This window comes from Oryzias latipes, chromosome 8 (assembly GCF_053564925.1).
Source record: "Oryzias latipes strain Hd-rR chromosome 8, Olatipes_Hd-rR_3.1".
NCBI classification, from domain to species: Eukaryota; Metazoa; Chordata; class Actinopteri; order Beloniformes; family Adrianichthyidae; genus Oryzias; species Oryzias latipes.
The window spans coordinates 9,396,223-9,423,692 of record NC_136244.1 but is presented as its reverse complement, the minus strand read 5'-3'; the positions used below and the strand labels follow the sequence as shown (position 1 = coordinate 9,423,692).

Sequence of the window (27,470 nt, the reverse complement as noted above, 5' to 3'; positions counted from 1 at the left end):
TTGTTGGGTGTTTTTCTTTATTTACCGTTAAAACATACCGGTAAAACATTCATGCGAGTGTGTGTTTTAAAAAGGCAGCGCACAAAAAAATGAGTTAGTTGGGATTTATTTTTCATTTTTTCAGTCATCAATCAGCGTCCAAAAATCCATCAAAGTCCTCATCTTCTGTAAATGGAATGAACAGCTGGGCTAAATTTCTATCAAACACACCCGGTTCCCTGTAGTCATCGTCAGAGTCCGTCTTGTTGCCGTGCGGCTCCAAAGCTCGAAGAAAAGTGCAAGCAGACGCGTCAGCCCAAGCTAAAGTTCTACAGTCCAAAAGTGTGGCGTAACTAGCCCGGCGCTGCCTCCCAGTAAAAGGAGCAGAGGATGGACAGCTTTTCATAGTAATCTGCTGGAAGTTGCTGCACTGGAGTAGATCTTCCAACACAGGCAACCTCGCCTTGTTTCCGCGGAAACTCAGCAGCTACTGCGTCTTCTTGTCTTGTCTGAGTTTGTTTTCCAGCTTCCTCCACTTGCGAACCATAGATTCATTTATCTTGAATTCTCTGGCAGCTGCTCAATTCCCATGTTCCTCCGCGTAGCTGATATCTTTCATTTCAAACTGTGCTTCGTAATCGTGTCTCTTTGCATTTCCAGGGTTTCCAAAACGAAGTTGTTCTGCATTATGCACACATCTGTACCTTTGTACTATGGGGGGGGTTTTATTTTACGTGCTGTTCTCTCCTAGATCCTCTTTACTGAAGTCACACAAAAACAGATTAGGGCCGCTGCGTACATTTTGGAGAAAATTTCAGACTTTTAAGTGCGCCTTATGGTCATGAAAGTACTGTATATAGAAAATATGATAAAAGGCAGAGAGCCACATGCAGAGAGCTCAAGAGCTGCCAGTTAGCCCCCCCCGCGCCTTAAAAAATGAAAGTCCCGCCCCGCTGCCTTGCCGGATTTGACATGCAAATTTTGGCCTATCAGATCAACCAGAAAAGTTACAAAAGTGACAAAAACCACTCTGCGCGCTCGCAAACCCACCAAGCGCAGGAGCGAAGTGAGTGCGCAGATTCACCGGTTGTAAGGCTGTAAGGTTCACTCACTCGGTTCCTGCTCAATTGTCCTTGCGCTCGTTCAATATATGGCAGCGATGAAACGCCAAAAAAAACTAAAATAAAATTTCTGTGACCTCCAAATTGTTATGTCGGTCAATAGTCGAGGCGTGAGGAAGAAAGAACGATTTATTTACAGTGGAGAACTTCAACAAAAAAAAAGTAAAGAAAAGAATGCATGAACAGTCACAGCTGCTGGCCCTGATCTGCCCGTGTTTTTTTCAAACATCTTCCCTCATGGCTTCTTTCAACTGCTCTTTTCAACTGCCGCCTGCAATAGACACGCGGCTGGAACACACACACAGAAATTTATTTTACGCCGCTACACAGGCAAAACCAGCCAACATTAGTATGAAGTAGTCTGCGCAGTTTTGGATATGATTGATGTGATGGCTGTGAATTATAATCGGCCCTAAGATAGCACGAGAGAGTGTAAACAGATTATAATAGGAAATGGGCGTGGGTTTACTTAAACCCAAACAGTCCCACCCGCACCTTAGAGGTACATTTCTAATGAACTGCTGCCGCTCTCCAGAAACTATGTCCTAGAAAATAACACAGGTTTTAGATCTGGGCTAAAACAGCATAATTATTATTAAAAGACCACTGGGAACACTTTTACAATAAATCAAAAGGTGATTGAAGTGGGACTTTAAGGTTCTATACCAGGGGTGTCAAACTCATTTTCCCCAAGGGCCACATCAGCTTAATGGTTGTCCTCAAAGGGCCAGATATAACTTATACATGTAACTAAATGTAATGAAAAATAAATGCAACTATCCTTAATGTTAAATAACTCATTATTTATTTATAATAACTTTTTAAAGTGACAATTACAGTTGCATAGAAAACATATTGTAACGTACAGCAGGTACGTCACTTGCAGCGGGAAGTACGGGAGCCAAGCAGTTGACCAGTTGAGCTATCAATCTGGCTGCGCTGGAGAACTGTCCGTGTCCCATACAACGCACGACTCCGAACAGTCTCAATGAGGAGGAAGCAGAAAAAGAAGCTGAGAGTGCAGTCTCCTTTCCAGGATAACAAGCCCATTTATTTTGAACACACGCAACATTGAGCATTACACAGGAGTCATCAACCTTTCTCCCTTCCACACTCATGGTTCAACATAAAGAAACAACATAACAGGAAGAATAAACTAAGGTGGAACAACAAAAACTGCCATATGAAACGAAACATGGGCAAAAAGAAACGCTCCTGCTGAGCCATAATTAGATCAGGGGACCACGTCCCACAATCCCCTGCTGCTACAGATCTACAATGCACATGACCGCCACTACAATATGTTTGCTTGTTACTCTAGCATAAATCCTTTTAAATTTGATTCTGTCAGATTAGGTTATATTGACCGTGAATAAGTCCTAATGTACAGTTGCCCAATCAGATATTTCAAGTCCGATTCCCCCTAGATATGAATAAAAACACACCAATTTTTATTTTTTATTTTAAGAAATTAAAAACTTTTATGCTCTCACGGGCCACATTAAAAGAATGACATGGCGGGCCACATCTGCCTTGGGTTGACACGTGTTCTACACAAAGGATACAAGAAGGGCATCAAACCTGGAGTAAACTGAAAATATGATAGTTCTCTAAATTTCAAGGTCAACTTGTGGTAATACAACTTTTTTTTTAAATATTTGTCAGCAAAGGCTTTAAAGATACTTAACATTTCTTTTCTGCTTGGAATTAGTAGATTATAAAACTATAAGAAATAAGAATTTATTTCCCCCCCTTTTTAAGGTATCGAATTGAATCTTTTTGCTTTTCTTTTTTTTGTCTCCAGTCACAGAGACTTGCACCCCCAGTCATACCCATCCACCTATAGTTTCGGTTACAAACGGCCTCCTTCCTCCACATCCTCATCCTCTTCTCCCCGCTGTGGCCACCATTCTAGATGTAACTCCTCCTCCCACCACCAGAAGAACCGCTGTCACACCCGTCACTCTCACAAGGGCTCGGCTTTAAGGAATCTCAGCTCCAGGAGGCACGGAAAATGTGCCAGGAAGGAGGCGGCGGGCCCATCACGCGCTTACGCAGACACCCCAAACGGCCCCCTGGAGCTGGACTTGCAGCTCTACCTGCAGTGGAGGAAGGAGTTCCAAGCCTGGTACGACAAGAGCTACACCCACTTTCACCAGATGCTTCTGCCTCCTCCTCCTCTTCCTCCTCATCCTCAGGATTCTCACAGCTCAGGCCGGAACAGTAACAGGACAAATGACCACTCCCCATTGTCTGAGCACTCCAGCTTCAGCCGCTCCCCTTCCTCTCAGTCTTCAACTGACAGCTGCTCCACCACTTCCCGCTCATCAAGTGACATCTCCTCTGATAAGGCCAATGAAGGTCACTCCCCTCCCTCTTGGACATCCAGCGGGGGTCGCCGCACGACATCGGAAGACAAATCTCAGCTGAGGGAACTTCCAGAGAGCTGCACTGAGAAAAGCAAAGAAATATATCTACACAAAACAATCGGCAAGCAACAACTCAGCCCGCAGACTCAAAACCAAAAGGAGGAAAATGTGTTTCAGAGGCGAGTGCGTGATGGGGCATCATCTCCAGCTTCTGCAGACTTTTTAGATCAGAGCAGAGAGGAGAATCAAACTGAAACAACCACCAGGAATCCTTCAGACTCAGTCCAACCTCTCACAAAACTTGAAAAATCTTTAGACAGAGAGCAGGAAAGAAAATCCAAAGAAGAAAAGGGTTTGGAAAGAAACCAAAGCAGAAAGAGGGAAAGCAGGGAATTGACCTCCAGAGAGTGCGAGGAAAAAAAACAAAGAACTAATAGCCACACACAGCTTGGCAAGACAGAAACAGGAAGAGCCGAACATAAGAAAATAATGAGAAAAAGGAAAGACTCTGAAAGTCTTGAAAGGAGTGATACTGTTGGACCTCAAAACAGCACATTTCAGAAAAATGCAGAAAACCCTGAAAGCAACAGAAAAAAGTCTCCAAGTCGAAAAAAGCAAAAGATGGAGAAGATGTCTTCAACAGAGAAAGACATCTGGGAAGGAGGGATGAAGGTGATACCTCAGAAGAAGATAAGCATTAACATCAACCTGGAAGGAAAAATGAAGGAGAGAAATGACAGAGAGAAATCCGCTTCCTTTAATATGAATTGTAAGGAAAAAACAGTGGAGACTAATGAAAGAGAAAAGAATCAGTATGGAGAAAGGTCAGAAAAAACAGTGGATAAACTAATAGACTCAAATCAGGAAGAAACGGCTAAAGAAAAAATAAAATCAGATGAAAAGGAAGCTGTAGTAACAGATTATAAAAAGGAAGAATGTTGGAAAAACTCAGATAAAGAAGAGCAAAATGACACAGAGAAGGAATATTTAGAATTATGGCACTGTACCCTCTCCACTGCAGGAGAGGATGACGGAACAATAAGAAAAGAAGTGGAGGGTGTAGGGGATCAGGGTGGAGCACAAAAAGTCAGTACAGAGCAAAAAAGAAAAACTGACTCAAGATGCAGAGAGGCAGCAAAGAAGTTCAGCTCAAAGAGTCTCCACCATGGGCAGAAGAAGAGTCCGGATAATGGGAGGTCAGAGTCGCTGCTTTTTTCATCCCCATATGTACAGCAGTCACAATTTAAATAAAAAATTCACAGATGTAAAGATGGTTTGATCCATTATTTTATTTATTAATATGGCAAGGCTGTGACTCTTTAACACTATTACTTCTATCTTCAATTGCCAGTTGTTACCCAGATGTTCTACAACTAAACTAATCCAAAAACTGCAAAGTGAACGCGGTTTATGGATCACTCTGAGTTTGTTTAAGTTAAAAGAATTTACACATGAGCACCTCTTCCTTTCCAAACACCAGAAACTCTGGTTTGGAACGGATGCCCAAAAATGGCATAATCATAATTAAGAGGCTAATGAGAGCACTTTAAAATAGCTCAGAGTTGGATTTTAAATACATTTTTAATCATTCAAAGAGGCAACTAAAAATTAAAAATGTAAAATCTGCAGGATTGTAACACAGGTGAACTATAACCAGAGAATTACAGACAAAACAGAGATTTTTTTATGTGAAAATTTGCTCCATACAACGTGTGGCCTGAAGCAGGTGTGTCATATAAAAAACACCTTTTTAATTTGTAACTATATCACGTTTTTAAACCTTTGTGTGACAAATGCAGTAGTTTCTCTGTGGGAGGAAGCTGTGGAGAAGAAGGCAGTCTGGAAAGAAGGACTACAGAGAAAATGGAGGAGGAAAAAGTTCAGGACCGAGATGAAGCAAGGCAAAGTGAACAAGTGAGTCCAGCTGAGCACAAAGGTAACTGATTACTCTAAACCAGGAGTCTGTAACCTGAGGCTCCAGAGCCACATGTGGCTCTTTGACCCCTGCTTTGATTGAAGAATATCAAAATGTTTTTGTATTTTTTGGAATCTACGACACACAAAGGGAAACAAAGGTCTTTATTCATCTCATTCAGTATCAGTATACTCGTTAGGATTATGATTAATTTTTGCAAAAATACCAGTGGTTTATTTATATCTATCATAACGTTATATGATCATAAATAGAAGTCAGTGTCTTATTTTTTTAAGTAACACTTTGTGGCTCGGTGAAAAATCCCTGAATCCCTTTTTAATTTTTAAAGGTTGCAGACTCTTGCTGTAATGATTGTGATTTAGATACATTTTCCTAAACCTAAAGTAAATAAAATAAAATGATAAAGATTATTTGACTATTTTGCTTATGTGGCTAACTGATATGTTAGCTATATTTGTTTTTTCACCCACATACTCTGACTCTTTCTTCTATTTAAATTGTTGTTTTGAAGTGCCACCACATTTAGCATTTTTAGTGTTCTTCTAATAATTCATTTCTAGATTCCTGTTCCATTCCTGTTATCCAGTTGTTGTTGCTCCTTTTTATGACTTGTGAGCTGAAAGGCCTCTGTCAGAAAAGGCTTTTCTTCATTTTGGCAGATTTATTTTTAGGTTGAAAGAAAATTTAAACCTCCTTTATGAGCATTTAGCCTCAGAGGAGCTTCTGAGGTTACTAATAAAATATCTGGGTAAACGAAATCTTTTCAAAAGCCACTTTGTATCGCTTGACCTTTTCGAACAATCACCACGAAGGCCATGAAACGAATCCAACTGATTAGTCCTAGACCTTCCTCCAATGATCTGCGAGCTCATGTCTTCTAAGAAAAACACATCTTTATCTCCTTGACAATTGGAAAAAAGTGTTTTGTGACTTTTCTTTTCTTCAAGGCTGTTTGATTTAAGTCCAAGTTGCTTGAATCTCTTTTTTTTTTTTTATTAGATTCCTTGTGATGAAGAGCGGAAAAATGAAGAGAAACATGGACAGATCACAGCTAGCTCAAGTTCTCCCACTGTGGTTCCTTCTGATCTTTCAGAACCAAAGAACAGCACTGAAATGGAGGAACACAGTAAACGACAGGGACAACCCTCTAGCGAAAGAGGGAGGGACAAGGATTTAGCTCCCTCTAGGGGCACAAAGAGTAGTTTGAGCGCAAACCGAGATATAGAAAGAAGGGAGAGATGCAGACGGGAGAACTACGCTCAACAGGAAACCAAACGATTAAAACAAGAAACAAGAGAAGAAGAAGGAAGAAAATTCACTTCCGTGCAAAAAAGAAACCTGCCCTCCCCTTTGTTACAGGAAGCAGAAAGAAATGACCAGCAGCACCATAGGGGGGGCTATTCTAGTAGAAAAACATCTTGCAGTTCACGAGAAAAGGAAAGCACCTCAGTTGGTGAAGTGAGCGGCCTCCCTTATCACGGTGTATCCAAAACGCAGAGAGACTACAGCGTCCGCCGCTCCAGCTATCACCCAGCTTCATCAGTCAATCAAAGAGATAAAGAGAAACCAGCTCGAAGCCACCTCTCTCCTCCTTCCCTTTTTTACAACCACTTTGATTCATCCGGTAGCCTTCACCGGGGTACCAACTGGCCCCCTAAAAGTCGAAACGAGAGAGGAGAGTGCAGGTCAGATGGCAGTCAGTCAGCCAGAAAAGAACAAAGGAGTCGAAGGGATGAGGAGGAGCAAAAGCAGCGACCCAGTAGGGGCAGCAGTGGTGGTGGCAATGCTCGCTCATCAGACAGCAGCAGAGGGAAACTGAAAAACCACAGAAAGGAGATGTCGCACAACTGCAGGAGCAGCCAGCTGCGGAAAATGCAAATGTAATGAGCAAAAAAAGAGCAGTAAGAAAACCGCATTGAACGATGTTTTTCCTTTTTTCTGACCATCATGTCGCTGAATCTATTTTATGCCCTTTGGTTTCTGTTATTATTTAAATAAAAGGGATCTCATCAAAAAAACTGTCAAAATGTAGACAAATCCAAAAGCTGCAAAGTGAACGCACTTTATGGATCACATGACCCCTGTGAGTTTGTTTGAGTTAAAAGAATTTGCACACGAGCACCACTTCCTTTCCGAGCGCCAGCAACTCTAGTTCAGATTTACCCAACCTGCAAAGTTCCAGCTGGAATGTGAGGAATCTAGCACGCTGACAAAAACTGAGTCAGTAATTTAATTTGCCTCACACAGGGGTGCGTATCCGCCACTATCCAAAGAGGGCTGTGATTTAATTCGAAGAGGGCTTATGATTTCAACCTCTGTACTTGAATTTTTTTCTTCTTTGCTGATGTAAATGTTTGTTTTAATTACAACTGCTGAACGGCAAAATTATTTATCACTGTTTAGTGTTTATTTACTGCTTTTGAAGGATATAAAAAGCAATCCATGCAAATCAGGTTTGGTTGTATTTGTCTTTATTGCGCCCGCTACTGTTGAGATGACTTAAACCATTTTTTTAATCGGTTGAATGCTATAAAGCAGTGGTCCCCAACCTTTTTAGCACCACGAACCGGTATGACGTCACGCAAAGTTTTCACGGACCAGTCTTTAAGATGTAGGCGGATGATTAGCGTAGCATCGCTATGATGAAGGAGGAACAGAGAAGTGACAAGACAAACCCTGAGCTTTTATTTTGACATCCATGGCATTGTACTTCGCACAGGTGTCATCATCCTCTCCCCTTCCCACACTCATGATGCAAAGAAGTTCTTTCCAAAGATGTTTTTTTTTTACTCATTTTGCATGCTCCTGGGTTTCATTTTAGCTGTAACCTATCACATGACCGAGAAGAGCACCTTAGCCTGCATCAAGAGTGAAATAGACGGATGTAACAGGATCGGGCAATTTGTCATTATAAAACGTCTTTCAGATTCCAAAATAAATAATACGCAATTAAGTTATTTATTCTTTCTGTGCGGCCCGGTACCAAAAGACCCACGGACCGATACCGGTCCACAGCCCGGGGGTTGGGGACCTCTGCTTTAGAGCATTCAAATCTGATCAAATCAAGCTTTATTTGTAGAGCAACAAAAGCTAATTAAAGTGCTTTACATAAAAACAATCAAATTTAAAAACAAAAGGACGAGACAAATGTTTTAATAATAATAAATTTTTATTAAATTTTTGTTTAAAACCCAAACACTGCCCACACACACAACACACACACCGTGATAAAAAGAATGTTAAAATGATGCAGTGTAGAAACCTGGCTTTGTACTAGAACTATGTTTTTGAGATATGTCTACATCAGTGACCCCCCACTCAAGTTCACAGAATACACTGCCACAGGACCCTACCAGATCTAGACAAAGAGCCCGACCTGGGACATCCATTGTAGCGACCTCATTCACTGAGAACGGTCAGTCACTAATGTGGAGGATCCCTCTAAGGAAAACACTGGAGTTAAAACTTAAATGTAAAAAGGAAAAAATTAAAATAGATTTAAAACAAATAATACATAAATAAACTTTAATAGACAAAAAATGCTAAATGTGAATAAATACATTTAAATATATCTTGGCCAATGATGCTGGAGATTATGTTGTTCTAGTTCTGCTGGACCTAACTCCAGCATTCTACACCGTATACCATAGCAGTTTAATTTCTAGGCTCCAGAACCTAGTGGGGATTCAAGGTACTGCACTGGACTGGTTCAAATCTTACCTGGCGGAAAGAACCGTGTGTCAGTTTAGGTGGTTATGAATCCACCACAGCTCTGGTTTCTTATGGGGTCCCACAAGGGTCGGTTTTGGGACCTCTTCTGTTTTCTTTATATCTGTTACCTGTAGCAAGTCTCGGGCCTCGCCGCTGCTGACGGACCACCGGCCGCAAGGTGAGGCCGCCGCTGCCGCTGTCGTCATGCCTGTCGGCGCTGCACCTGCGCCCGCGTCTCCTCCTCCCCTGTTTGCCCCATCAACGGCGATAATCGGGGATTCTATAATAAGGAAGGTCCGCTTCTTCAACGCAGTCACTCACTGTTTTCCGGGAGCCACAGTTCCGGATATTCTGGAGAAACTCCCAGACCTGCTGCGGTCTCTCCCTTCCACAGTCAAGAGGCTGATTTTACATGTGGGTTTTAATGACACCTCCTATAGACAGTCTGAAACTACTAAAAAGGTGTTCATCAGACTTTTTAATTTTTTAAACTCCTGTCCATTGACTGTTTTTATTTCGGGACCCCTCCCCTCCCTCTCCCGCGGCCAGGGCCGCTTCAGCAGGCTGCTGAGTCTGAGCACCTGGCTCCAGTCTGTTGCCAGCCTGAACAAGTTCGTTTTTATTGACAATTTTAACCTGTTTTGGAACAGAACTTCATTCTATAAATCTGATGGTATTCACCCCAGTCCACTGGGCAGCAATGTTTTAGCGGCCAACATCAGACACTCTGTCCAGACTTCACCTGCCCCCATCGTGCCCACACCTGTCCGAACCTCCTCCTCATCCGTACAGACATCGGTTTGTAGAAGTGACTGACTAGATTTGGTTTCCTCCCACATCCTCCAACAAACCATCACTACTGCTTCCGTTCCAAGACCTGCTGCCCCCCCAGTTTATCCTATTAGGACTATTATTACAGTCAGGTCTTCTGTGAAGGGACATGTTGGAAGAAAAACAAACACTCACTGCCTCCCAGAGGCACCGGCCAGAGGCGTTGACCACAGTGTGCTCTCCTCTCTCCCCCGCTCCACTCCAGTTCCTCTCTGTTCCACTAACTCTACTACAGTCATCCTTGGTCTCCTCAACATCCGCTCGCTCACCAATAAAGGCCAGCTGGTCCAGGAAATTATTGCTGACCGAAAGCTGGACTTTCTATGCCTCACAGAGACTTGGCAGCAACCTGGGGACTTCACTGCACTCAATGAGGCAACTCCACCTGGATTTGTGTACACCAGTGAGCCGCGCACACATGCTCGAGGTGGTGGTATCCTGATGATCTATCGTGAGTCCTGGAAAGTCCTTCCTGTCTCTGCTCCTACTTACTGCTCATTTGAATATTCTGCATTACTTCTTTCTGGTCCTGCCCCCACCATAGTTGCTACAGTCTACCGTCCACCCAAAATCAGCAAGGATTTTCTAAATGACTTTTCGTATCTCCTGACCCATTTCACTTCACTATCTCAGAACATTGTTACTCTTGGTGATTTTAATTTCCACATGGATAACTGTAATAATCCTCTTGCCAAAGACTTTTTATCCTGTTTAGATAGCCTTGGATTGCAGCAATTTATTCACTTTCCCACTCACTGCAAAGGACACACGCTAGACTTAGTGTGCTGCTCTGGACTTACTCCCTCTGATTGCAAACCTCACACACTCCCATTCACTGACCATAAGCTCATCACCTTTAATCTCCTCCTCACAGTATCCAAACTCAAACGTCCACGCATCATATCATTCCGTAAGATACAAGCCATCAACACTGCTAGTTTTTCAGCCGATATCATCAACCTTCCCAGAGTAAATCCTGAAGCCACACCTGACGAACTAGTTTTGCAGTATAACAATGACTTGCAGTCACTTCTTAATGCTCATGCACCCCTCAAAACAAGATCAGTTTCCTTCACCCGCTCTGCACCTTGGTTCACACCTGCACTACGTCAGCTCAAAGCTAAAGGCAGACAGCTGGAAAGACTTCAAAATAAAACTGGACTCATAATTCATAAGGACATGTACAAAAACTACATTATCCTCTATAAAGATTCTATAGCGTCCGCTAAAACTTCCTATTACTCTGGCCTGATTCACTCAAACCGACATAGCTCTAGGACCCTCTACTCACTTCTATCTAATATAACAAAACCCCCTGATTCTCTCCCTAATCATCTCTCCTCACCTGACTTTTGTAACGCGTTAATGTCCTTCTTTGTTTCTAAGATCTCTACAATTCATCAACAGCTCACAAGCCAAGCTGCAGTCTCTGGAGTGGACACCTTCACTCCTCCCTCGGTTCTGACAACCTTTTCAAGATTTTCACTTCCTTCTGTACAAACCATTTCTGACCTTATTACAAACTCTAAACCTTCCACCTGCCAACTGGATCCCATTCCTACATCTCTCGTTAAATCCTGTCTCCTTTCTCTTCTCCCATCAATTACCAACATTATTCACTCCTCTCTCATGTCTGGTATTGTTCCACATTCTCTAAAAGTCGCCTCTATAACTCCAGTTTTGAAAAAACCTGGTCTTGACCCAAATAACTTTAATAATCTTCGCCCAATCTCTAATTTACCTTTCATTTCCAAAATCCTTGAAAAAACTGTTGCTCTTCAGCTCCGTGCTCATCTTTCCAGTAACAACATCTACGAACACTTTCAATCTGGTTTCCGCCCACTCCATAGTACAGAAACAGCTCTTTTAAAAATCACAAACGACCTCCTCTTAGCTTCGGACTCCGGTTCACTGTCCATTCTAATTCTCCTTGATTTAACTGCTGCTTTTGACACCATTTCCCACAATATTCTTATTCACAGACTTCAAACTATTGGTATTTCTCACACCCCTCTGTCCTGGTTTTCTTCATACTTATCAGACCGTAGTCAATTTATCCATATTAAACCTCATATGTCAAACACCTTCACACTCTCTGCTGGTATTCCCCAGGGCTCAGTCCTAGGTCCCCTTCTCTTCATCATTTACATCCTCCCTCTTGGTTCTCTCTTCCATAAACACAACATTAATTTCCATTGCTATGCAGACGACACCCAGCTCTACATTTCTACGAAACCCTCCTCATCACTTCCTCCTTCCTCCCTTACCCTCTGTCTGCAAGAAATCCATTCCTGGTTCTCTTCAAATTTTCTGCAACTCAACAGTTCCAAAACTGAAGTCCTCCTTGTAGGCACTCCATCCACTATTTCCAAATCCAATAGCTTCTCCATCTCTGTCAATGACTTCTCTGTTCTTCCCTCCCCCCAGGTAAAGAGTCTGGGTGTCATCCTCGACAGCTCACTTTCGTTCCAATCTCATATTAATAACATCACCCGTTCTGCTTACTTTCATCTTCGCAATATATCTCGTCTCCGCCCTTCTCTCACACCTCATACAACTGCTGTACTTGTTCATAGTCTTGTCACTTCTCGGATCGATTATTGTAATTCCCTCCTGTTTGGTTTGCCCAATAAAACACTCAAAAAATTGCAGCTTCTTCAAAATTCTGCAGCCCGCATTATCACCAGGATCCCGTTATCCCACCACATCACACCAGTTCTCCAAAACTTACACTGGCTTCCCATAAAACAAAGGGTTAGTTTCAAGATTCTCCTCATCACCTTCAAAGCACTCCATAACCTGGCTCCACCCTACATTTCTGACCTTCTTCACATTTCCATTCCCTCCCGATCTCTCCGTTCCACTTCCTCTCTCCAACTCCATGTCCCACCTGCCCGTCTTGCCACCATGGGGGGCAGAGCTTTCAGTCGCTCTGCCCCTCAGCTGTGGAATTCTCTTCCTCCAGATTTACGGAACACCGACACACTGCCACTATTCAAATCCAAACTCAAGACCCATCTCTTCAAACAATCATACAGTTAATCCATTCAGTTATCGCAACCTCATTTGTCTGTTTGTCTGTTTTTCTATCCTATAATTTTTTTATGTATCTATCTTAAATGTTTTTTTTTTTTTTTTTTTTTTAACTATGTCTTTATGTTTACTCATGTTTTACTCTGATAATTTCTTATTGACGTTTTATTCTGTTTTTCTTATTTTAACCTTGTACAGCGACCTTGGGTGACCTGAAAGGCGCTTGAAATAAAATTTATTATTAATATTATTATTACCTTTAGGGTCCATTCTGAGAAAACACGACGTTTCCTTTCATTTATACGCTGACGACAGTCAGATTTATCTGCCGCTTAAAAAGGATAATCTCTCTGTGACGCGGCTCCTGTCATGTCTCCACGACATTAAGGACTGGTTGGCCCTAAGTTTCTTGAGTTTGAATGAAAAGAAAACAGAAGTTGTAATTTTTGGACCGAATGATTTTAGTGGACCATCCCCGATTGATCTGGGCTCTCTGACTGGTTTCTTAAAATCAACTGTTTCTAAGTTGGGTGTTAAATTGGAGAGTAATTTTAGGATGGACCAACAGATAAGCTCTGTAGTGAAGTTAAGCTTTTTAAGCCTTCGTCAACTTGCTAAGGTAAAACCTTTTTTAACACCTGCACAATTTGAAACAGTAATCCATGCTTTCATCACGTCCCGGCTGGATTACTGCAACTCTCTTTATCTTGGACTCAGCCAGTCGTCTCTCTTGCGTCTCCAACGTGTTCAAAATGCAGCTGCTCGTCTTATGGTTGGAGCATGCAAGAGAGACCACATCACGCCGATCCTAGCATCGCTTCACTGGCTGCCTGTTCATTTTAGAATTCATTTTAAGATTCTTCTGCTTGTTTTTAAATCTTTACACGGTCTTGCCCCGCTGTACCTCTCTGAGCTTCTCTCTCCCTATTCGCCGGCACGGTGCCTCAGATCAGCTGATCAGCTGCTTCTGGAGGTACCGAGGTCCAGACGGAAGCTCAGAGGGGACAGAGCTTTTGCTGTAGCCGCTCCAAAGCTGTGGAATACTTTGCCGCTGGCCATTAGAGAAGCCCCTTCACTGTCCATTTTTAAAACCCGTTTAAAAACCCATTTTTATGCCTTGGCTTTTGGCCCAATATGAGACCACTGTTTTTCTAACTGTTTACTGTTTTCTATAGTTTTATCTCCCTCGGTGTTTCCCCCTCCCCCCCTCAACATGTTTTAATGTTTTTTACTATTGTGTTCAGCACTTTGTCTCAACTACTGTTGTATGAAAGTGCTATATAAATAAAGTTGAGTTGAGTGTATATATATATATATACATACATATATATATATATATATATATATATATATATATATATATATATATATATACATACATATATATATATATATATATATATATATATACATACATATATATATATATATATATATATATATATATATATATATATATATATATATATATATATATATATATATATATATATATATATATATATATATATATATATATATATAATAAAACATAAGTATAAATAAATAAACACATATATCAACTTGGTAAAAAAAAAAAAGAGAGAGAACACAGCACTGAAACTAAGCTAGTAGAGTCTCTAATGACATGTTATCAGCCTCAGAAAAGGGAATGTTCTCTATTCTAGACCTCAGTGCAGCCTTTGACACTATTAACCACAGCATTTTACTCCAGAGACTAGAGCATGACAAAGGGATCAGAGGATCTGCCCTCCAAAGGTTTAAATCATATTTATCTAATAGGTACCAGTTTATTAAGGTAAATCGACAGTCCTCTCATTGCACTCAAGTTGGCTACAGAGTCTAACTCCTAGAACTGAGCCCCAGGACTCGGGACCCATCATGTTTATGCTTTACGTGCTACCCTTAGGAAACATAATCGGGAAACACAGCAATAATTTTCACTGTCATTTGGATGATATATTAATTTGTATTTATCCATTAAACCTGACCAGAAATATGCCTTTTCATGGCTGCCATATATTGAACGAGTGCAAAGACAACTGAGTGAGTGTATTTAGAAACTAAATGAGATAACCTTACAACTGCGCAAGCGCATTTCTAATCGAGCAACCCCCCCCCCCCCCCCCCCCCCCCAACTGCACGGTTGCAATCTTAACTGAGCCCTGATCCTGCGCGCTAGCTGGTCTTGCGTGCAGTGTTCAGAGGTGTTTTTGTCACTTGGGGGTGGTAACCTCTCTGGTTGATCTGATTGGCCGAAATTTGCATGTCAAATTTGGCGAGGCAGCAGGGCAAGACTTTAATTTTTTAGAGCGGGGCTGGCTAACACGCGGTTCTCCTCGGCTAATAAGCATGTGGCTCTCTGCCTCTTATCATATTTTCTATATACCGTACTTTCGCGGCCATGTACCGTACTTTCGCGCGCACTAAGAAGTCTTAAATTTTCTCCAAAATGAACCTATGGTGCAGCCCTAATGTGTTGTGTGACTTCGGTAAAGAGGACGTAGGAGAGGACACCATGAGAAGCGGAAGAACATGAGAATCAAGCAGCTGCGAGATAATTCAAGATAAATAAATCCATGGTTCACAAGTGGAAGAAGCTGGATAGCAATATCCGACAAGTCAAGTTGGACGCAGGTGAGTTTCCGCGGAAACAAGGCAAGGTTGACCGAGTTGGAAGATTGACTCGAGCGCAGCAACTTCCAGTGGATTACAATGAAAAGCTTTCCATCTTCCGCTCCTTTTACTGGGATGCAGCGCCAGGTGAGTTACGCCACAATCTGTGAATGAATTTTAGAAGCTTGGGCTTACGTGTCTGCTTGCACTGTTCGTTGAGTTTTCGCAAAAGCCGGAATGATTCATGAGAAGCCGCACAGCAATGAGACAGACTTTGACGATGACGAAAGTGAACCTGGCGTGTTTGATAGAAATTTAGCTCAGCTGTTTTTTTCAGATACAGAAGATGAGGACTTTGATGGATTTTTGGATGCTGATTGATCACTGAAAAAATTAAAAATAAATCACAATCAACTCAGTTTTGCTCCCGCTGGCTTTTTAAAACACACACTATAGCATGCATGTTTTACCGGTATTTTTAAAATGTTAAATACAGAAAAAAACACCCATCATTGAAACTGCGCCCTTTAATCAGGTGCTGTTTTATTGTAAGGAAAGGAGTGTGTTATTGGAAATAACATGGCTTTAATTGTGTGTTTGTGTGTTTATGTCTTGGCAGGTCAGTGCGTGGTGTGGCTCTTTGACTATCACAGTTAAAAATTTCAGCTTTGTGTCAAAGTTGTTCGCCACCCCTGTTTTTTTAATTGCACAAGAAACGACAGATGTAACATGGAAAATGTTAACCAACAACCCAAGACAAGGGAGAAAAGTTCAGCGGGTTTATGTGCTGTAAGTTTTTCTCGTGAAAATCACTGAATTTGTTACCGTTTTTATCCACATTATAGCCGCTGTTTTTTTCTATAAATACCTCTAAAAAAATTAAAGTCCCGCCCTGCTACCTCGCCGGATTTATCATGCAATTTCCAGCCACTCAGATCAACCAGAAAGGTAACTGTCCCCGAGTGACACACACCCCCTGAACACCGCCCCAAGTGACAACCCTTGATGTCAGGGATGCCATGTGGACACAAACGCAGGACGCATGATCTATAAAGATAAAGTCCAAATTTAATTGGTAGACCTACTCGAATGAAAAAATTACTCGTAACGCTGAGAAACGCACCAACAATCCGGCAACAAGTCCAAGGGAGACGCAGACTATAAAAATGAGGACGGATTAACAATTACAAACAGGTGCGCACATCAGGGAGAACAGGTGATGACACTGAGGGACAATTACACTGGGGAGAAATCAAGACACCTGAAATGAGAGGACATGTGAGAAACTGAAAGTAACAAAATAAAAGCAGAACAAAAACCGCCCTGGCCCCAATACCTCACAGTACCTCTCCCTCAAGGGGCAGAATCAAGGAGGATAGGACCCAGGACCTTTCCTCAGGCCCGTATCCCTCCCAGTCCACTAGGTACTGAAGACCCATCCCTTGCGCCTGACGTCCAACAGGCAATGCACATCGTAGACAGGCTGACCATTAATTAGAGGTGGAGGAGGTGGTGGAGGGGGAGACAATTGCAGCAGACTTGTATGGAAGTTTTTCTGTGCCATCAGATTCTGAATATTTTTAACCCTTGAATTTTCTTTCTGAATTTTTTTTACCTTTGAATTTTCATTCTGAATTTTTATAACTTTTGAATTTTCATTCTGAATTTTTATAACCCTTGAATTTTCATTCTAAATATTTTTTAACCCTAACATTTGATCTCCCAAAAATTCAATGTAAAAAAATTCGACGTGGAAGACGCTGCTTCTTTTGTGCCACTAGCACAACTAGTCGATCTAAGAACACATCGATATCCAGCCAATCAAGTCATGAGAACGACATGACGTCAGCGTTCGGTACGTTTTACAGAAGTCCAAAAGATGGCAGCAAACTCGGCAGGCGGTTCATCGGTGAGTCATTAATCCTTTATATCTCCCTATTATCGTCTCATTGACGTCGGCTAATAGAGCACAAAAACGTGCATCTTTTGTTGATATTTTATTTTTTCAAATTTGTGTTCTCGCTATTTTTCCCGCCGCGAATCACGGTGAAAAAAAATTGTGCAGTTATTAATCCCGCGCTTAGTGACTGCTGCTGCACCTGGTCGTGGGTCAGACAGAATCAGACCGCTAACTCTGGTATGCGTATGTAAAAGAAACAATACGTGTATCACTTGTTCATTCGTTTTTCAACTTAAAATAAAAACAAAGCAATGTTACATGAACCACTCATCTATTTTTCAAATTTATATAATAAATGACAAAATATTTTTTATGTTTTTTTAATTTTCCCGCCTTGTGTTAGCTTTTTTGCTAACGTGAAAGACCACGTATATAGCTAGATAGCGACTACCATCTCCTTATATTTTGCGTTAATCTGCAGTGCTTCTCAAATAGTGGGGCGTGCGCAAAAAATAATTGAGAAGCACTGCGTTTATGGACTACAAAATAAATAACGCTAATATTTTATGTTTCCATCCGTGGGCTAAATTTGTGTATTTGTGTTTTGTGTTAGAGTGATAACAGTGAAATTGTGCAGTCAATCCAACGCTTACTGCACCTGGTAACATCATCTGGGAGACACCAGAGCACTAACTCTGGTGTTACTACTCACACTGAAGGGTTGAGTATTAAACCAGAGGTTTTCATCTCTGCCTTTTTTTTTGATTATTAAATTCGAGGTCAAGCCTTATCTGATTAATGAATATGTTTGCATTGTATAGGGAGCAGAGGCAAGGCAGCCACACTAACAACACTGGACCAGAAAGACCATCTGTTCAGATGGAAATGACACGGTAAACTTGAACGGAACTGTGTTTTCATTCATTTCAACCTTTTTGTGTTGGTAGTTTTTCTGTAGTGACAAAAACAGGCACGACAATGGGGGGTGCTGAACATATCTAGACAAGCCCTCTTTTGCCTTTTTTTTCTTGCCTCTTTTTGCCTCTCTTTCTTTTAGTTGGTTTCACTCCTGCAGCTCCTCAGCTGAATGTGGCTCACATGCTCTTAATAGCAATGGGAAATTATTTTGTTAAACAAATGTTTGCCACCCAGTTAGTCCAATTTAAGGTTATGCACAACTGAGCAAATACCGTTATGCTCGACCAATACAAAACATTTATGGCTCCATATTTATTGCCCAAGGTAAAAGGTTAAGAAAATTTGTTTTTGTTTTTTTCACATGAGGTGGTTGTGCTAACTACAATACCACCAATTTACAACGCAAAAGTTCTTGTTCTAAATGTTTATATAACATAAAGAAATCATGGGTGTTGACATTTCTACACTTTCATAATGAGATGTGTCTAGACTTTTGACTCACCATGTCAGGTTATTACGTCATAGCAAGCTTTATGTTGTTCATCTGTTTCATATGTCAATCTTCAAATAAAATTGTTATAATAGTGTTTTTTAGTCACACATCTTTGTTCTTTTGTTTTTTAAAGGTCCTTTCCAGGTATCTTTGCCCGTGGAAGAGGAAAGCGGCGCTTTCCTGCAGCAAGTTATATCCCTGCAAAGAAAATTAAACCATTGGAAGTGGTCTTTCACTTGTTGCCTAAACAATATGAGAGAAGTCCATCTGAAGAAGAGCAGATAGTCCACCTGCAGGCAGGGTTGGGTCGCAGGACTGCTCAACTATATGAAAGCACAACACATGATGAGGTAATAAGATGCAAATTGTCATGTTTGTGTGTCTATTTTCAATATCTATTTGGTAACTCCCTCAGTTTGACATCTAAGAAATAAAAAAACAAAGTTATTACAATTATATAAGAGTACTTTTTTTTTTATCCTTAATTAAGTTAATAATGTATATAATGTTTGTTTACAGCTGTGTGAAGCCCTCAATGTTTTGTTTCCAAAACTGGCAGCAGTTACTGGTGGTTGGTTGGTGTACAAGTGTCGAGGTGGGAAATATTGAGTTTCTATTCCAGTGCCATTTCATCACTTTTGCATATTGATACACCTGAAGAAGTTTTGAAAATATAATATTTATTTGTAATTGTATACATATGACATCTTAATTCCTAATAACAAAGTTGGGTATATTTTTTTATCCTTAAGATTGCTTTAGATTATTTTGTTTTTGATAGTACTCAAACAGTAATCAAATTGGCCTTAAGTTTTTTAGTGTGTTTAAAGTATTAATGTAACTATCTAAGTTTTATAGCCTAATTTTCCTTAAATGTTTTATACAGGCGGATGGGGGAGCCGAAAACTCTCTTTAGTGGCACCTGATAGCACCGGATACACAGGCAAGATCTTAAAATTGGCAAATAAGAATGGCAATGCAACGTTATTCATAGCGCCAATACAAGAAGAGCTCAGCACCGACCCTCTTCACCCAACTGATAAGGCATTCAGCAGCATGCCCAAAGCCACATGTCAGAAGTGTACAGAAGCAGTTCCCCTTCAACTTCTCACAGTACACATCCAGTCTTGTGCTGGTGTGGATGCCAATGGACCAGTGGTGAACAAATGTAAGAATTTTTTGTAATCTTTTGTAAACACACTGTGACTACAGCAAATTTAGAAACTAGTTGTTTAAAACTTGCAGTGGAAATTTATTTCAGTTTGTAACTTTTGATTTCTTCAGCATTGCAGCAATGTCCTCTATGCACGGAAATGTTTTCCACTGACTTCATCGAGGAGCATGCTTCTTCATGTGGAGAAAGGTAATTATTAACTTCTTGCTATTGAAAGTTTTTACTCTACATTAAACCTATTTGTCCGAAGTGTAACAGAAAGAACTATGTGAGTAGTGCAGGAAATGAAAGAATACTTGAAGGTACTGTCAGTGAGGAGGAGCAAACTGCAGTTCCAGGACCATCTGGAACTTCAACTGTCAGTGATGGTAGGTGTAGCTCATGGTTAGTACAATGCAGTAGTTGCAGAAGGTAACCTTTTTTGTAATATTGCTGTACTCCCGACTCATGGTTTACTGTTACAGTGATGTTCAAATGTAAGGTGAACTAATTTAACATCCAAGCAAAAGTGACATGCCTTTAAGATTTGACGCTTGACATGTGGTTTAAATAAACCACCACTTCATTCGTTTATTTTTTGATTATTTTTATAGGTTGGCTAACCATCAGTGACCCCATAAAAGCCATGTCTGCATGTGCAAGTTTTTATCGCCGTATTCATGAAAGGGAAAGTCCATTGGTTTTGAGCATGGACCTGAGACAGACCCCAGCTCAACAGGATTTGGCCCTTGTTTTATTTTACAAGCGGCCTAATGTAGAGTGGGCACGTCCCCTGAATTGCAGACTGGAAGGTACATGTAAATGGATGTCACAGCAATTTTACTACAAAAGAAAACATATTTACTGTTTGCTCAATTTTTAAAACCTCACCTTTGTATTAAAGGGGATACTGCTGTTGGACAGGGAGTCACTCGTTACTTTATCTCCACATGTATGGAGAAACTGAAATCTGGATTTTGCATCAATTTTGGTAAGCACATAACATTATGCCTCCTTCCAAATCGTATGAAAGACTAACCTATAACTTAATTAATTTTTCATTTTAATGTCTTGAACAGCAAATTCCAATGTTACATGCCTTTTTGAAGGACCACCTGGCCATTTAGTTCCCTCAGCCTCTCACTTTCTCGTGGAGAGTAACATGTTCCTGGTGGCAGGGAGAATGATTGGCCACTCCTTCATACATGAAGGACCCTGCTTGTCTGGGCTCAGCCCCGCTGTTGTCCATGTCCTACTTGGTGGGAGCCCTGAAACGGCAACCGTTACACTGGAGGACTGCGCAGACCTGGACATCAGAGAGAAAATCGAGCTTGTAATTTTTGTTTCAATTTTTTCAAAATTTTTGTTCTTAGGTTCTGAGAAGTGTGTTTTAATATCTGAACTACACTTATTTTTTAATATCACGTTTTGCGCTAGATCTTAACTTTTTATTTTATTTTAAGCTTGAAGGGGACAATGCACTTTCTGATGCTGAAAGAGCAAGGGTTCAGGAATTGGCCTATGCGTGGGACCTTCCTTGCTTGACAGAGAGCAATAAAAAATGGCTTTTTGAGAAGCTGTTGATCCATGCTGTGAGTGAAAATGTTTTTTTTTTTGGCAGAATCTTTTTATTTAAATATCATGGATGCCTGAGTATAGTATTTTTGCTTTTCCTTCTAAATAAACTACCAGACCTTCTATAAAAAAATTAGCAAAGCCATGATAGAAAATGTATGACATCCTTTATGAGAGCTTGTTTTTTAGCATCATTAGACTCCAGACCAGGTTTTATGAAATGAAGTGACAATTCCAAATTCTCTACTTAACAACTGTGCCATCACCAACTATAATTTGTTTGTTTGTTTATAAATTGTTTGTTTAAATCTGTTTGTTTGTAGGTCATTGGACGTGTCACAAGGCAAATTAAACAGCTGAGACGAGGGCTTAAAGAGACTCCAGTGTGGACAGTGCTTACCAAGCGACCTGAAACTGCAGCCTTGATTTTTCCAAGTGAAAGAACAGGCGACATTTGTCCTGAGGTACATATTTGCCAGTGACCTCAGTTAGGATTTGTACTTCTACCATTTTCTTAAAAAATTCACTTTGTTGAGAATTTTCATGCTTTTTACAAAATAAATGTGGTATTGGCATTCTCAAATTTGGCGTATTAACAGGTGTCTCTGGTCCTTAACCCCTGTGAATTGGGGGGGGGGGGATACTATATATTGAAGTTAAAATTGTTCCAACATGTTTAATACTTTTATCCTATTACAGATATTTCTTCAACGCATCAGTTGGCCAAAGGAGGAGGAAGATGAAGATGATGGTCTGCTGAAACCAAAAGCCGCATCAAGGGGTATCTTCAGGAGTTCATTAAAAATGGTACGTTTCTTTCATAAATGGGAGTGCTAAAAAAGTTTTACCTGGCTGCTATTGAATTGAATTTATAAAAAAATATCAATTCCAGAAAGAAAACCTTAACATTCATGAATGAAAACATTAACATGATTATGTTACTCTTATTTGTCCAGTAAGTGTAATTACGTCTGTTAAATACATATTTTTCCAAATTAGCCTTAAAGCTACACTGACACACAGTTTAAGAATTGTAAAGTTAAATTTTTTTTGACAAATAAATTGAAACATAATCTTTATTCTGGATTTTGCTTCATTTATGTTTACAGGAACGGCAGTTGAATTGATGAATTTAGCCAAATTTTGGACTGGATGGGAGATTTTACCGAAGAGCCTGTCTGTGGAGATTGTCAGAAGCAGCTATCCCACAGCCTCCACATGCTATGAGACCTTAAAAATTCCAGGTCATTACAGAGACTACAGATCTTTCAGATGTGATCTCCTTGCCTGTATTGAGACTTGTCATACAGGATTTGGGCTCCTGTAAATTCTTGGGTTTGTTTTATGTTCTTAAAAAAAGGTTTTGTTAAGATCAGGAAGTTTGTTGTGGCATTGAATGTCACGTGTTTTACTGTTTTTGTTAAAAAAAAAAGATTGAGATTTTGCTCTCAAATAAACCACTGATGAAACTGATCCCACTGGCCTCTTAACAGATTTTTTTTCCTTTATTGTGGAAAAAAATGTTCACAAAACTGAACAGCTGCAATGTAAACATCAGAGCCAAAGGAGTCTGATTCAGCTCTTGGGTCAACTGCACTTCTTAAAGCTGCCATTTGTTCATCTGTCAGTGGGCAGTTGATGTTTGGCACAACGACGTCTGAATGGTCCTGATGAGGAAGTCCACTCTCCTCCCACTCAATATGTGGAATCTCCATGCCCTGAGGTATGCAAGCCACAGAAATAAATAAATGGTAAAGAGCAAACAAACCAACATCACAAAGTTATCTATATATTCGTATATACCTCCATGTTCTCTTGTTCGGGAATGGGATGACGTGCACGACCCAGTACCCACAGCTGGTTAGGAGTCATGTTACTTTCTGTTCTTAAAGGATGATTATCCCAACCACTGCAGAAAGTGTCCAGGTCCTCCTGTATACGTGGTAAAAAATACATAGTGGCAGCAGAAGAGGTGTTGAACACTGGCAATGCTGAGGAATCCCTCTTCTTCAAGGTGGTGGAGAACGTTGTAGTATGTGCTGGTCACAGCAACCCACAGATCTCTCCAGAGCCGCTCAATCCTAGGTCATTACAAAAACAGTGATTCAGTAAATGGAGTATTCCATTATAAATCTTCTGTAGGAAATTGCAAAAATTGTGTTTTTAAATGAACACTTGAACATGCACTGTTCTGTAAATAGCTTTTTAAATTATACTACCTTGTTTGCATTTATGCTACAGTTTCTTTGTTCTTTTTTTTATATTATTCTTAGCCTTTTTTTTCTCCCTCTGCTGTCAGTTGCTATGGTGACAAACAAATTTCCCACATGTGGGATCAATAAAGTATTTCTGATTCTGATGTGATCCATAATATCACAGGAAAAGTTATATGAACAAAAACATAACATGCTAGTCCAAGATCACGACAGACCTAAACAATTAAAAGTGGTTCGGGCAATCATTTTTACATATGAATTGACCATTGAAATCTCCAGACCTTAAACCCATACAAGATTTGTGTTAAATTTATAAATTTTTCTTATAATGAATTGTGTGTTAAAATCCAACTTAAAGTAGCACATGCTTTGACAGTGCAGTTGTCCTATTACTACTTGTACAAAAAAAACACTCACATATCGGGTTCTTAAAACAAACAAACCTTTGGTTGTGAACACTTTTTCCAGAAATGAAGCTGCTTCTTCCAGTGCCACGGACCGTAAACATAAGTTGTGCAACGTCTACGTTTTCTCCCCCGTGATCAGCACGTACCCTAATATAGTGAATTAAAAAAGCACACAATATGTAATGGTGCTTAGAAAATATTGGTTAAATGTCAAATTGGAATTAAAAAATACCTCCTAACCTCAGAGGAAAACCAAACTTTTCAACTGCCCTTTGGAAGAAAGATAGTGTAGTTGCTGCCAGATTGTTGGATGCTGTACCAAGATACATTATCTGAAGAACAGTAAAAAACACCTTTATGAGGAATAAGCATCTAAACAACTGTGTTTTTATTGACAAGTGTGCTTACTTTGCGTGAAAAACCATCAATGCCACCAAAAATGACAATGCTGTAGCTGAAAGTAGGAAAAAGGGAAAAGAAAGGATTATTTTTTTTAAACCAAAAAAGTTAAATATAACTCAAATGTGTTTTTTTTGTGCTGCATGGTAAGTAACATCAACAAAGCACTTGATCAAATAACATGCATATCATTTGCAACTGTATTTCAACGCAAACTTTGCATTAAGGTTCACGTTATCAAGAATATATAATTCAGAAATAACATACCGTATTAGTTTGTGGTTGGTATCTATGTGTATCAAGGACATGGGGCCTGGAACAGAGTACGTTCGTCGAGCAATGCATCCTAGATGGACCATACGTGACAGGACACCTGAAGTGTCTACACGATGCATGGATGCTCTGACTCTGTTGTACTGCACTCTATGTCCTTGGGCTTGCAGCAGAGCCTTCATCATTCGATACCCAGAATTAGGCTGCCTGGATTTTATTTCTCTGACACACTGATCCAAGTCTTCATCTGACATGGTGCTATATAGTCCTTTCACTGAAAGATCAGATTCATTCATACGTCTGTAAACTGTTCTTCTGGACATACCCAAGAGTTTGGCTATGCATGTGACCGGAAGATTAAGTTCCAGAAGGCTACAAAGGTAGTCTGAGGATAGCGCCATTCGTTGTCGCCCAGCTGGACCCTGCTCCCATTGCACAACAGCAATGCAACTGTTTGTTCTTTCTTTTTCAGTACTAATAAGTCCTTGCAGATGTGTCAGTTCCTCTAAAATAGCAGGACAGACTGTTAACTGACTAGACAAAGCATTTAAAAATACATGTTCTTGAGTGCAAATGAAGTCTAAGAAGTCCAGATCTAGGGGTAAGCGTTGAAGAACATGTTCCAAACGGGAGCGAAGTCTCTCAAAAATATGTTGTAGAAGTTCCTAGAAGAGAGATAAAGAAAAAAAAAGACAGAATTAGAGTCTTGTTAAATCTGACGGACATTTGCAGATTTCCAGCTTGTATTGTCAATAACTCCTAAATATAGACATGAAAATTTTTATTTTGCCTCCTTGCAACTACTGAAACAGAAGCCTGTGACTTATTGTTTTGGGGTATGCCCCCGCTCTGCACCTGAAGGCATTACAGCAACAACAATCCATCCATCATTCGTTTTTCAAATTAAAATAAAAAAAAAAACAATTTGTTTTTTTTATTTTCCCATTAACATAATGCCGGTTATCATATCTGAGTTTTCTTTATTGTTGCAAAAAGGAGACTTCTGACCGCAGTCTCTGTCCGCCGGCTCTGCATGAGTGGACTCGGAGAACTGTGTCTCCAATCAGAGGATCGGCTTTGGGACAGTGAGAAGTCACGTCCAGAAAAAAGGCGGATTCTATTCCCACATATTTACCTGCAGCCAAGATGCACATTTCGGCGTTGAATGTAAGTTCATCCGAAGCTAAAGGTTTTTGACACATATTAGCCTAACCCTAAGTTATTACGGGTAAATTCGGCAAAGAATAAAGCACTGGCCACATGTATGGACTTAGAAAATTATGAGCGAACATGAACTCAATAATTATCACAACAAAAATAAAAGCACATTAGAAAATCATCTCGCTCTATAGTTGGAAACCGCTTCTCTGGTCCGTTCTAAGCAATAACGTCCTGAACCCGGAAGCTGAAAGTTGACACATAGTTCGCGGCAGGAAAAATTGAAAAAATAAAATATCAACAAAAGATGCACGTTTTTGTGCTCTATTAGCCGACGTCAATGAGACGATAATAGGGAGATATAAAGGATTAATGACTCACCGATGAACCGCCTGCCGAGTTTGCTGCCATCTTTTGGACTTCTGTAAAACGTACCGAACGCTGACGTCATGTCGTTCTCATGACTTGATTGGCTGGATATTGATGTGTTCTTAGATCGACTAGTTGTGCTAGTGGCACAAAAGAAGCAGCGTCTTCCACGTCGAATTTTTTTACATTGAATTTTTGGGAGATCAAATGTTAGGGTTAAAAAATATTTAGAATGAAAATTCAAGGGTTATAAAAATTCAGAATGAAAATTCAAAAGTTATAAAAATTCAGAATGAAAATTAAAAATTCAGAATGAAAATTCAAGGGTTAAAAATATTCAGAATCTGATGGCACAGAAAAACTTCCATAGACTTGTGACATGAGCTTTAACTTGTGAAACATAGAAGACGGGGTAAATGCGCAGGGTCCTTGGTAGACATAGTTTCACTGCCACAGGGTTGATGACCTTCACCACCTCAAAAGGGCCAATTGGGTGACAGTTTCTCTGACTCAGTCCGGAGCTTTATATTGGCTGTGAATAGCATGACGGACTGACCTGGTGAGTAAGTAGGTGCAGGAGCGCGATGTCGATCAGCCAGCCTCTTATTTGAAGTCGATGAGCAAAGCAGGGCAGCACGTGCCTCACTCCACATGCATCTGCAGTGGTGGTAAAGATGTTGGACTGCCACCTCCTACTCAGGGAACAGCTGGGGTTGATAGCCCAGGGAACATTCAAAAGGGGACATACCCGAAGCAGATGAGGTTAGCGAGTTGTGGGCGTATTCAATCCAAGGAAGCAGGGAGCTCCAGGAGGTCTGGCGGTGAGAACAGACACACCGGAGGGTCACCTCTAGGTCCTGGTTGGGTCTTTCGGCCTGACCATTAGACTGGGGGTGGAAGGCCGAGGAGAGGCTGGCTGTGGCACCGAAAGCTGCACAGAAAGCCTTCCACACATGGGAAATAAACTGTGGACCCCGAACCGACACCATGTCCACTAGAATGCCATGCAACCT

At 40.6% G+C, this 27,470-nt stretch overlaps 3 protein-coding genes across 9 annotated transcripts in view; 2 read left to right on the top strand and 1 right to left on the bottom strand.

Annotated features, from left to right (window-relative positions):
- LOC101161731 (uncharacterized) overlaps positions 1-7,857 on the top strand; it is a 40,887-nt gene extending 33,030 nt beyond the window's left edge. For 3 of the 4 annotated variants that reach the window (XM_023957704.2, XM_023957703.2, XM_078951431.1), the window contains exons 17-19: positions 2,905-4,665; positions 5,269-5,383; positions 6,405-7,857. In XM_023957704.2, coding sequence (XP_023813472.1) covers positions 2,905-4,665; positions 5,269-5,383; positions 6,405-7,289 — 2,761 coding nt within the window. In that variant the 3' untranslated portion in view covers positions 7,290-7,857. Of the gene's footprint in view, positions 1-2,904; positions 4,666-5,268; positions 5,406-6,404 lie in introns of all 4 variants that reach the window. The other variant, XM_023957705.2, reaches the window with a different exon arrangement.
- A 7,281-nt stretch (positions 7,858-15,138) lies between these two features.
- Positions 15,139-23,108, top strand: LOC105354612 (uncharacterized). Its single transcript, XM_023957706.2, has 16 exons — positions 15,139-15,743; positions 16,216-17,505; positions 18,110-18,216; positions 18,318-18,389; positions 19,041-19,257; positions 19,427-19,502; positions 19,794-20,075; positions 20,192-20,270; positions 20,358-20,449; positions 20,675-20,872; positions 20,965-21,051; positions 21,140-21,393; positions 21,524-21,652; positions 21,959-22,099; positions 22,335-22,442; positions 22,745-23,108. Exons 2-16 carry the CDS (start codon positions 17,476-17,478, stop codon positions 22,760-22,762), a joined length of 1,890 nt encoding a protein of 629 aa, XP_023813474.1. The 5' UTR covers positions 15,139-15,743; positions 16,216-17,475; the 3' UTR covers positions 22,763-23,108.
- Positions 23,109-23,114: 6 nt separating this feature from the next.
- On the bottom strand, positions 23,115-26,729 carry LOC111947778 (uncharacterized). 4 transcript variants are annotated; one of them, XR_002873705.2, is made up of 7 exons: positions 26,470-26,729; positions 25,256-25,595; positions 24,667-24,712; positions 24,499-24,590; positions 24,295-24,405; positions 23,439-23,716; positions 23,115-23,353 (listed from the first exon to the last, which is right to left on the bottom strand). XR_002873705.2 is itself a non-coding variant. In XM_023957708.2 (7 exons), exons 1-6 carry the CDS (start codon positions 26,497-26,499, stop codon positions 23,533-23,535), a joined length of 1,134 nt encoding a protein of 377 aa, XP_023813476.1. In that variant the 5' UTR covers positions 26,500-26,726; the 3' UTR covers positions 23,115-23,353; positions 23,439-23,532. The 4 variants fall into 4 exon arrangements, 3 of the variants coding, with proteins under 3 accessions (XP_023813476.1, XP_023813475.1, XP_023813477.1); XM_023957708.2 differs by having other exon boundaries at positions 24,925-25,595; positions 26,470-26,726; XM_023957707.2 differs by lacking the exon at positions 26,470-26,729 and adding an exon at positions 26,066-26,432 and having other exon boundaries at positions 24,925-25,595.
- Between the last annotated feature and the right edge of the window lie 741 nt (positions 26,730-27,470).